At 41.7% G+C, this 11,566-nt stretch overlaps 1 protein-coding gene across 1 annotated transcript; it reads left to right on the top strand.

The window, feature by feature from the left end:
- Positions 1-8,325: 8,325 nt before the first annotated feature.
- LOC104249607 (uncharacterized) lies at positions 8,326-9,636 on the top strand. Its single transcript, XM_009806060.2, has 2 exons — positions 8,326-8,524; positions 8,750-9,636. Exons 1-2 carry the CDS (start codon positions 8,326-8,328, stop codon positions 9,634-9,636), a joined length of 1,086 nt encoding a protein of 361 aa, XP_009804362.2.
- Positions 9,637-11,566: the final 1,930 nt, after the last annotated feature.

Genomic DNA, 11,566 nt, shown 5'->3' with positions numbered 1-11,566 from the left:
ATTTTAACTATTTTTACTTCATTTCGTTGCAAAAAGAAAATTTCAAAAAATATATATATAAATTTTAGTTTATGTATTTCTCATAAACTTGAAAAATACAAAAATTGCACTTTATTTTTATACCTTGTATAATTTCGAAAAAATACAAAAATAATAATTCTATTAAAGTTTTATAGTCATTTTAACTTTGAAAAATACAAAAATATTACTTCATATTTTATCTTAATATTTAAGAAAAACGAAAATTACAAAAAAAAATAGTTTCATTAATATTTTGTAGCTATTTTAAATCTTTAAAAAATATTTAAAAAGAGATAGTTTTGTTTAAATACTAGTCTTATTTTTGGTAGTTATTTTGCTTACATAGGACTAGTTAAGCAACGTGTTCCTATTTCTCGGGTCCTGGCAAAAGAATAATATTCGGGTTTAAACTACCCGGTTTTAGGCCTAATTTTCGGACCTAGCCCATAATAAACCGTGTCCAGGACACGTGGGGAACCCCACCACGCGTGGGGGACATATGCCTCGAACCCCACCACGCGTGGGGCTCATTTTTCTGGGCAGAGACTATACAAATACACGGACAAAACTTTGAAAAGGAGGACTTTTTTTGAATTTTGGGGGTGGAGACTACTGTTCACTCATCTTCTTCCTAAAAAAGGAAGAAGAACAAAAAAAAACCCTAACGATGGAGACCCCCCCCAACGCCTAAACCCAGCTCCCTCCCGTTCGTCACTGCCCTTCGACACCGTCCAAACACCCCCGGCTCCTCCCAACTCCGTTCGTCACTGCCCAAACTGCCCGTCGCACCCCCGTCGCCAAGCAGTCCACCGGACCAAAACCAACGAATACCCCCACTGTCGACAACCACCCAACCTGCTGCCTCAAGACCACCAGCGAACCACCAGCTTCCCTTCTTCCTAACGAGAACCCTACCCCATAAAACCACCTGCGTCCACGCCCCAGCAACACCCAAACACTGTTTCGTCGAAACCCCCACGACCCCTCCGGTAAACCAACCAAACGACACCATAACCACCAGCTGACCCCAGCCCGTCACAACCAACTCCCACCTCCATCACCACCTGCCGAACCAAGCAGCCTCACGACCATTTTTCTCCTTCGCCGTAGCCAAGAACCAGTCCACCATTTTCAGTCCGACGAGCAGCTATTGCTGCATGCCAAGCAGTCGTAGCTGCGTTTCCGAGCAGCGGTGGGTTGCTGCGATCTTGCTTGGCCGAGTTTTCTGTTTTCCGTCGAGGTCGACTTTGGTTCGTCGAGGTCCGGTACGTCGAGGTGCTGTCCGAGGTTCCGTCGTTGTTCTTCGTTCAGAGAGGTCCGGCTTGAGTTCCGTCGGAATCGTGTTTGTCGTTCTGAGTTTGTCGAGGTGCAAAGGTTAGTAAACCTCGATGTATTAGATAAATAAACTTTACGTTGAGTGTTTGAGATGCAATATAAAAATTGGTATGGAAATTTTCTGCCTATGTTTCATTGTCTGCATTTTGGTTCATTTTCATGTTATGTTATTCTTGTTTATTTGATGTCATTTGATTAAGTTGGACTAGTCGTTCTATGACACAAGTTTGACGTTAATCTGTTCGTCCTTTCCTTTGGCTAGGTCATTCGGAAAAAATAGTATTAGTGCATGCTGTTACTACTCCCGAAACACTCTTTCACTAAACTCCTTTTATTAAACTTCTAACAAGTCATGGGATTTTAGTTGTAAAGAGGCCGTAAGTTTAGTATTGTTAAAGACGTAAAAATGGCATCCTTTTAAAAATATAAAAAAAATAATAATAATAAAGAATAAAATGAGACGAGCCTCGCCGAATAAAAGGGACAAATTGCGGGGCCCTCACAAAATATATGTATTAAACACTTAGATTCCGGGACGGGCCGTTTAGCAAGTTTCACGGCCCTACCCAAAATAATAATGCGCTAGTTGCTTTAGGCGCGCCTTTAATAATGTTATCTCCCTAAACTCGGGTGCACATTTATGTGACCCAAATCCAAATCTCAACGGAGTCGAAATATGTCTCTAGTCACGGGCGCATTGATTGTGGCGTGGCCCGAGATGCATTTTCATGACGTTGCAAATTCTTTTAAAAAATAAGAATGAGATGAGCCTCGCCGAGTAAAAATACAAATTGCGGGGCCCTCAGTAAATACTTGTTTAAAATTACTTAGAATTCAGGAGGGTCGTTTAGCGAATTTCGCGGCCTCCGAAAAATAATAATGCGCTAGTTGCTTTAGGCGCGCCTTTAATAATTTAATTTTCTTAAACTCGGGTGCGCATTTCATGCGACCCAAATCCAAATTCTAAAACATCAAATAAAATATGTTTCGGATTGTGGGTGCATTTCATGTGACACAGTCCAAAGATATGTTTTAAGCGATGTTCACATTTCTTAATAATAATAATTAATAAAGCGGTTAAAAGATAAAATTTGCACATGGTTCATAATTGTATTAAAAATCAGATAAATAAGCCGAATATAACAGTTGAGCGACCGTGCTAGAACCACGGAACTCGGGAATGCCTAACACCTTCTCCCGGGTTAACAGAATTCCTTATCCGGATTTCTGGTACGCAGACTGTAATATAGAGTCATTATTTTCCTCGATTTGGGATTAAAATTGGTGACTTGGGACACCCTAAACCTCCCAAGTGGCGACTCTGAAATAAATAAACAAATCCCGTTTCGATTGTCCTTTAATTGGAAAAAACTCCCATGCGCCCCGCGGGCGCGGAAAAAGGAGGTGTGACAACATGGACTTACTCGAGACCTTAAATCAAACCAAACAACATCAAAAATATGAATCACACCTATATTCAAGCCTAAGGAACTAATCCAAATTTCCAAATCTAAACCTTACACCGAACATGCCTAAACAACTCAGAATAACCTCAAATTTTTATTGCAAGTCCTAAATGACACAATGGAACTATCCCGACTCCCAAAACCTAAATCTGAACCCGATATCAAGTTAACTCTCGGTCAAATTTATCAACCTGACAAATTTTCTACTTTTCCCATTTCAAGGCAAAATGACCTAGGAACCTTTAAATCCAAATCTGGGAACACGCCTAATTCCAAAATCACCATACGAAGATATTGAAACCATCAAAATACCATTTTGGATTCATCTACCCAAAAGTCAAACTCCAAACAACTCTTACAACTTAAGCATCTAACCAAGGGACTAAGTGTCCCGATTCGATCCAAAATTTTCCTGAAACCAAACCAACCATCCCCACAAGTCACAAAATCATAAGTACATATATGTAAAGAATCAAATAGGGGAAATAGGGCTAGAGTACTCAAAATGACCAGCCGGGTCGTTGCATTCTCCCACTCTTACACAAATATTCATCCTCGAACGAGTCTAGAATCATATCTGGAGTTTAAAAAATGTGAGGATATCCGCTCCACATCTCCTGCTCGAAAAGTAGACTCCTCGACTGGCTGAACTTGCCACTGAACCTTCACTGATGCTATATTCTTCGACCTCAACTTTCGAACCTACCAATCCAAAATGGCCACCAACTCCACGTCATAAGTCAAATCCTCATCCAACTGCACCGTGCTGAAGTACAGAACATATGAGGGATCCCCATAATACTTTCGGAGTATGGAAACATGAAACATTGGTGAACTCCCGATAGACTAGAAGGCAAGGCAAGTCTATAGGCCACCTATCCCACTCTCTCAAGCACCTCAAAAGGACCAATATACCGGGCTCAACTTGCCCTTCATAGGCGAAACTCTGAGTAGAACCTTCTCACCCACCATATATGCAATATCACGAGCCTTCCTATCAGTATAACTATTTTTCCTGGACTGTGATGTATGAAGCAACTCCTAAATCAACTTCACCTTCTCCAAAGCACTAAGGGCCAAATCATTGCCCAATAACCTGGCCTTTCTAGGCTCAAACCAACCAACTAGAAAACGACATCACCTCCCATATAAGGCCTCATAAGGAGCCATTTGGATATTCGACCGATAGCTATTGTTGTAGGAAAACTCTGCTAATAATAGAAATTGATCCCATGAACCTCCAAAATAAATGACACAGGCTCATAACATGTCCTTCCAAATTTGAATAGAGCGCTCGGTCTGCCCGTCCGTCTAGGAATAAATGTCGTACTTAGCTCGACCTGTGTTCCCAACTCATGCTGCCCTACTCTCCAAAAATGCAATGTAAACTGCGTGCCTCGACCTGAGATAATAAACACAGGCACACCATGAAGGTGAACAATCTCCTGAATATAAATTCAAGCTAGCTGCTCTAAAAAGTAGGTAGTCATGACTGGAATGAAGTGTGCAGACTTGGTCAGTCTGTCCACAATGACTCACACTGTATTGAATTTGCTCAAGGTCCGTGGAAACCCAACTACAAAATCCATAGTGATATGCTCCCACTTCCACTCCGAAAATCAAGCCTCTAAAGCAGACCACTCGATCTCTTATGCTCGTATGTTATCTGCTGGCAGTTCGAACACCAAGCAACATACTCAATAATATCCTTCTTTATTCTCCACCACCATTAGTGGTGCCTAAAATCATGGTACATCTTCACAGCCCCTGGATGGATAGAGTATTGCGAACTATGGGCCTCCTCAAGAATCAACTCTTAAAACCTATCCGCATTTGGAACATAGTTTTGAACCTTCAGCCTCAATACCCCATCATCTCCAATGGTAGTCTCCTTAGCATCACCGTGTTGCACCGTGCCCTTACAAGTGAGGGTCATCATACTGATGTGCCTTGATACACTCAAATAAGGACGACCATTATACAACACATGCAAGAACCCTACTAGCAATCAAAATATCCAACCTCACAAACCGATTGGCCAAATCCTAAACATCCAATGCTAACAGTTTCTCCCCAATTGGAATACAAGAAAGACTCCCTATGCTCTCAGCCTTCCTACTCAAAGCATCAGTTATCACATTGATCTTCCCCAGATAATAAATATTGGTGATATCATAGTCCTTTAGTAGCTCTAACCACCTCCATTGCCTCAAGTTCAGATCATTTTGCTTGAATAAATGCTGAAGACTCATGTGATCTATGAACACCTCACAAGACATGTCGTAAAGATAATGCCTCCAAATGTTGAGATCATGAATAGTGGCTGCTAACTCCAAATCATGCACTGGGTAGTTCTTCTCATGGGGCTTCAACTAACGCGAAGCATAAGCAATAACTCTACACTCCCACATCAACATACATAGACTGTATAAGAACTCGATCCTGAAGGCAAAACCAGAACTAAAGTTGTAGTCAAGTCAGTCTTGAGCTTCTGAAATCTCTCCTTACACTCATAGGACCACCTGAATGGGGCACCCTTTTGCGTCAATCTAGTAAATGGGGTTGCTATAGATGAAAACCCCTCCATAAAAAGGTGATAATACACAACAACCCCAAGGAAACACTGGATCTCAGTAGAAAAAGACGGTTTGGGCCAACTGTGAACTGCCTCAATATTCTTCAGATCCACCTTAGTTCCCTCACTAGACACCACGTGGCCCAAGAATGCTAGCGAGTATAACCAAAACTCATACTTGGAGAATTTAACATATAGCTTCTTGTCCTTAAAGGTTTGGATCACGATCCTCAAATGTTGCTCATGATCCTCCCAGCCATAAGAATACACCAATATATCATTAATGAAAACTATGATGAAGGAATCAAGATAAGGCTGAAATACATTGTTAATGAAGTGCATAAAAGCTACTAGGGCATTAGTCATCCCAAAAGACATCACCAGAAACTCATAGTGACCATAGTGGATCCTGAAAGCTGTCTTCAGAATAGCTGATTCTCGGATATTCAACTGTTGGCACCCCCATCTTGAATCTATCTTCAAGAATACCCTAGCACCCTGAAGCTGATAAAAAAATTATAAATACGTGGTAGTGGGTACTTGTTCTTGATAGTAACGTTGTTCAATTGCCTATAGTTAATGCACATCATTATAGAACCATCCATCTTCACAAGTAATGTTTGTTCACCCCAAAGTGACACACTAAGCCTGATGAAATACTTATCAAGCAACTCCTGTAACTGTTCTTTCAACACCTTCAACTTTATTGGTGCAATGTAATATTATAGAATAGTGATGGGCTGAGTGACCGACACCAAATCAATACCAAAATCAGTATCCCTTTCGGGTGTCATACCCAGCAGGCCTGTAGGAAACATATCTAGGAACTCCCTCACTACTAGAACTGACTCAGCAGTAGGAGTATCAACACTAACATCTCTCATGAAGACCAAATATGCAAAACACGCCTTCTCAGCCATATGTTGAGCCTTCAAATATGAAATCACTCTACTAGTAGTGTGTCCTAGAGAACCTCTCCATACCAACCTAGGCAACCCCGACATTGCCAAAGTCACGATCTTAGTGTGACAATCAAAGATATCATGGTATGGAGATAAACAATCTATATCGAAAATGACCTCAAAATCAACCATATTGAGCAATAAAAGATCGAATCCTAGTCACATAACCTCCAGTGATAATAACATATGATCGATATAGACGATTCACATCAGTAGAATCACCCACTGGTGTAGCTACATAAACAGGAATATCGAACGAATCATGAGGCATATCCAAATAACGAGCAAAATAGGAGGACACATAAGATTAAGTGGAACCAGGGTGGAATAACACTGAAGCGTCCCTATTGCATACTAAAACAATGGATGTGATCACAACGTCAGAAGGAAATGCCTTTGGCCTAGCTAGAAATGCATAGCAACGGGCCTGAATAATGATTGATTGACCTCCCCCTCTAGGGAGACCTCGAACTGACTGAGCCCCACCCCTAGCTGTTTGTGCGAGTGGTGTAGCTATTGGTTCTAAAATTATAGGCTGCGAGCTCTACTGTGGAACTCTACTCAGAAGTTCGGGGAAATCCCTCTTGAGATGACTCAAGTCTCCACACTCAAAGCACCCCTCTTATGAGGCTGATGACCTTGATAACCCGAATAACTACTTGTGGAACCCTGAGCAGATGGAGCACGGTAAGAATTCTATGCCGGTAGCGCACTAAATGATAACAGAACTGACGAGCACTGTATTAACTGTTGCTAACTGATGAACCACGAGAAATATGATGAGCTACCTGAGCGGGCCTAAAAAGGCGTCCTCTGCTGTAATGTGGTTGACCTGTAGATGAGGAGCTGCTAAAGCCACATGAACCATGGGGTATCTTGGCCTCCTGCTCTTCTCGCTCAAGCCTGCAAACATGCTCTAACTGCCTAGCAATCTTAACCACCTGTTTAAACCTAGCATCTTGAACCATGGGGTATCTTGGCCTCCTGCTCTTCTCGCTCAAGCCTGCAAACATGCTCTAACTGCCTAGCAATCTTAACCACCTGTTTAAACCTAGCATCCATCTTGGCCTCTCAATCCAAACTATAACGTAGACCATAGTTGAGCACATTAATGAACCTCCTAATCTTCTCCCTCTTAGTGGGAACCAACCATGTTGCACGACATGCTAAATCTACAAATATCATCTCGTACTGGGTCATAGTCATATCCCCCTAACATAGCTTCTCAAACTCCCTATGCAACCACACTGGCTGATTTAACTACACTTGCTCACACTGCACCAATTCCTACAACTAATGAGGGTGCATCGGTTGCTCCAACTGATACTCCAGTTCGACCTCTAGCCCCAACTTTCGGTCCTAGTGTTTCCAATGGGGACCTTAGGGGAGAAATACAGATGTTGGCTCAGATAGTAGCTTCTCAGGCCCAGAGATCGAATATTGCACCTACTTCTTCCAGCCAGCAAGGAGATTCTTCTAGTTCTAGGGTGAACATTTTTCTTCAATGACATCCTCCAGTGTTCATGAGTACTAATCCTGAGGACCCCCAGGACTTCATTGATGAGATGCACAAAATTCTTCGGGTTATGTGTGCTACTGAGATGGAAGGAGTGGAATTGGCTTTCTACCGCCTGAAGGAGGTGACCTATTCTTAGTTCGAGATGTGGGAGGAGTCCCATGAGTAGAGGAGCCATCCGGTGAGGTGGAGTGAGTTTTCTGATGCCTTTATTAATCATCCCTTGACTGACGAGACTAAGGTATTCTGTGCCACTGAGTTTGAGAACCTAAAACAAGGTAGCATGAGTGTGTGGAAGTACCATATGAGGTTCGCGCATCTGTCCAAATATGTTATTTACATGTCGCCCACTATTGAAGCTAGAGTGCATTAGTTTGTTCAAGGCCTCACCCCTTGGTTATTAATGAGGCCGCTACAGCTGCCTTGAATTCGTATATGAATAATAGGAAGATGGTGGCATTTGCTCTAGCCATCGAGACCTGCAAATTAAAGAATAGAATGGAGCGAAAGGGTAGAAATATAGCCCGGTCCGCTGGAAACTTAGGTGGTTCTTTTGGTGGCGGTAGTGGTGGAAGGTCAGCATTTAGGGGAGGTTCATCAGGGTCATCCCAGTCTTTTGCTCAATCTTCGATTACTGCACCGCCATCAGGTCGCAATCAGTAACAGTTGAGCTATTTCAGGCCCTGTCAGGACAACAAGGGATCATACTAGTAGGATCGACCTGGAGAGAGATGTCAGCAGCAGCGGAGGCCCCCATGCCCTAGGTGTGGGAAGATGCATATTGGGACATGCTTCATAGACTAACATATATGCTATGGTTATGGTATTACGGGTCACATTCAGAAGGATTGTTGTTCGTCCTGCCAAAGTGTAGGTAGGGGCACGACACAACCAGCCAGTTCTGTAGCTACTACATTTGTAGTACCTCCTCCAGCTCGAGGCCCTCCAATACCCGTAGGACATGGTGAAACTAGGGGTTATGCACAAAGTTCGGGAGGATCCAGTTGTTTCTATTCTATGAGGGGTCGCCAGAGTTTAGAGACTTTTCCAGGTGTTGTCACAAGTATATTGACTGTCCAATCTCATGATGTATATGCTCTTATTGATCCTGATTCCACATTGTCATATGTCACTCCTTATGTTGTTATGGAATTTGGGATAGAGACGGAGCACCTTCATGAGCCGTTCTTTATATCTACTTTGGTTGGTGAGTCTATTTTGGCCACGCGAGTTTATAGAGATTTTGTTGTCATGGTGCAAGGTCGGGACACCATGGATGATCTCATTAAGTTGGGTATGGTTGATTTTGATACACTAATGGGGATGAACTGGCTTTATTCATGTTTTTCCAAGCTCGATTGCCGAACTAGAACCGTTAGGTTCGAATTTCCATATGAGCCAATTATTGAGTGGAAGGGGGATGATGTGGTGCCAAAGGGTAGGTTCATTTCTTTCCTTAAGGCCACGAAGATGATTAACAAGGGGTGTATTTACAATTTGGTCCGGGTTACGGACACTGATGCTGAGGCGCCTACACTTGAGTCTATGCTAATTGTGAGTGAATTTTTAGAAGTCTTTTCGGATGAGCTCCCTGGGATCCTGCCAGACAGGGAGATTGATTTTGTGATTGATGTGATGCCAGGCATGCAACCTATTTCTATTCTGCCCTACAGAATAGCACCAGCAGAATTGAAGGAACTAAAAGAACAATTGAAGGATTTGTTAGAAAATGGTTTCATCCGGCCGAGTGTGTCACCTTGAGGCGCATCTATTCTCTTTTTAAGGAAGAAAGATGGGTCACTGAGGATGTGTATCAACTATCGGTAGCTCAACAAGGTCACAATCAAGAATAAGTACCTGCTGCCAAGGATATATGACTTGTTTGTAATTGTAGGGTGTTTTCTCTAAGATTTACCTAAGGTCAGGGTATTACCAATTGAAGATCAGGGAATAGGATATTACTAAAATAGTATGGATAAGGTATTGGAACTTGTTGGTGTGACTGGATGGGGTCTCAAGGCCTCGAGTGTGTTTTCGGGTAGTTTCAGACCATTTTGTCTTGGTATTGGATTGTTGGTTTGATGATGTGTTGTAGTGCTTTGTGATCATGGTGAAAAGATAGTAGGCAGAAGGATTTTACTCTTCGCATTCGCGAGCAAGGTCATGCGTTCACGGAGAGGAGGGAGCTGAAGCACCGCAATCACGTGAGGAGGACGCATTCACGAAGGAGTGATGCTAGAGGGAAGGAATACCTCTACGTTCACAGAGATAGGATTACATTCATATAGGCTTAGTAGGTGGTGGGGGTTTCGCTAAGGACTTCGCATTCGAAAAGAAGAGGCACCAGTTGGGCAAGGATTTCACCTTCGCGATCGCGAAGTTTCTCCCACGATCACGAAGTGTATAACTGGACAAAAGTATAAGTTATTATTTTCGGGACCTTGAGCTCATTTTATCATATTTTGTGGTTGGTTAAGTTTTCTTGACTAAAATTTGATTATTATTCATGATTTTACCTCTGATTTTGGCATTTGATTGGTGAATTTGAAAGAGAAAAATTAGGGATTTTGGTAAAACATTTCTAAAGTGAAAAATAGAGATTTGAACCCTACTTTGGAGTCATATTTGGAAGAAACTTATATATTTAGACTCATATTTTAATGCGTAGTCGGGATTTGTTACTTTAGTTGGTTTCCGGGAGGCGAGCTCGGGTAGACTTTTTGGTTTACTTTGTGCAATTGATTAAAAATTTCACCTTTATCATTTGTATTCGATTCTATAGCTTTATTTGGTAATATTGGGTTGTACTTAACTAGATTCAAGCCGTTTTGAGTTGGATTTTGAGGATTTCGCACTTTTGGTGATTTTAAGGCTATCAAGTGGAGGTAAGTCTCTTGGCTAACCTTGTTAAAAGGGAAACCTCTAGGAGATGACTTGTTTGTTGTGTGTTTGAGGTATTGGGCTGGTGTGTATATATAGTGGCGAGCGTATATACATTCATCGAGTTTATATCATGACCAGAGATAGAAATTGGATTTTTTATTTTTATTTTAGTTGACTATGTGCTCGTTTGATTCATGATCTATTTAGTTTATGTGACTACTGTGCTCTCTTATTCATGCAAGAAATCATGCCTAGGCTTGTGATTAATTGTGAAAGCATGTGAACTTATTCTTGATATGTTAAATTGCTTAATTGTCCGTAATCACAGAGAGATTTCACGAGCACATATCTGTATGATATTTTTTAAGTCCCTGTGCACCTTCTTCCTATAATTCTTGAGCATGTACATACATTTTCAATAATGGATTCGTGATTTGGATCAAGGATTTTGGCACGAAGGGTAAGCGTGCAAGTAAGACACAAATATGACACATTAGACATGATAATCAGATATTGATTTATGAGGGGATGCTATTATACCCCTCTTGCGCTTGGATTTGATCTGTCCCTCCGGAGTTAGGTGATAACCCATGTTACTTTTGACCTTGTGAGCATGGTCGGTACATGAAACTTATAACGGGGTGATACATATATTGTGTATTGGGTTATGTTGATACATGGATTGTGTATTGGGGTACATGGATCTTGTACCGAATGAGCATGTATTCTTAATAATGACTCATTTAACAACTTTATTTAACTGTTAATTGTACTTGACATCCTTATATGCTAATTGGGAGCCCCGACT

This window comes from Nicotiana sylvestris, chromosome 9 (assembly GCF_000393655.2).
Source record: "Nicotiana sylvestris chromosome 9, ASM39365v2, whole genome shotgun sequence".
Classification (NCBI taxonomy): domain Eukaryota; kingdom Viridiplantae; phylum Streptophyta; class Magnoliopsida; order Solanales; family Solanaceae; genus Nicotiana; species Nicotiana sylvestris.
This window is presented reverse-complemented; position numbering and strand designations above follow the sequence as displayed.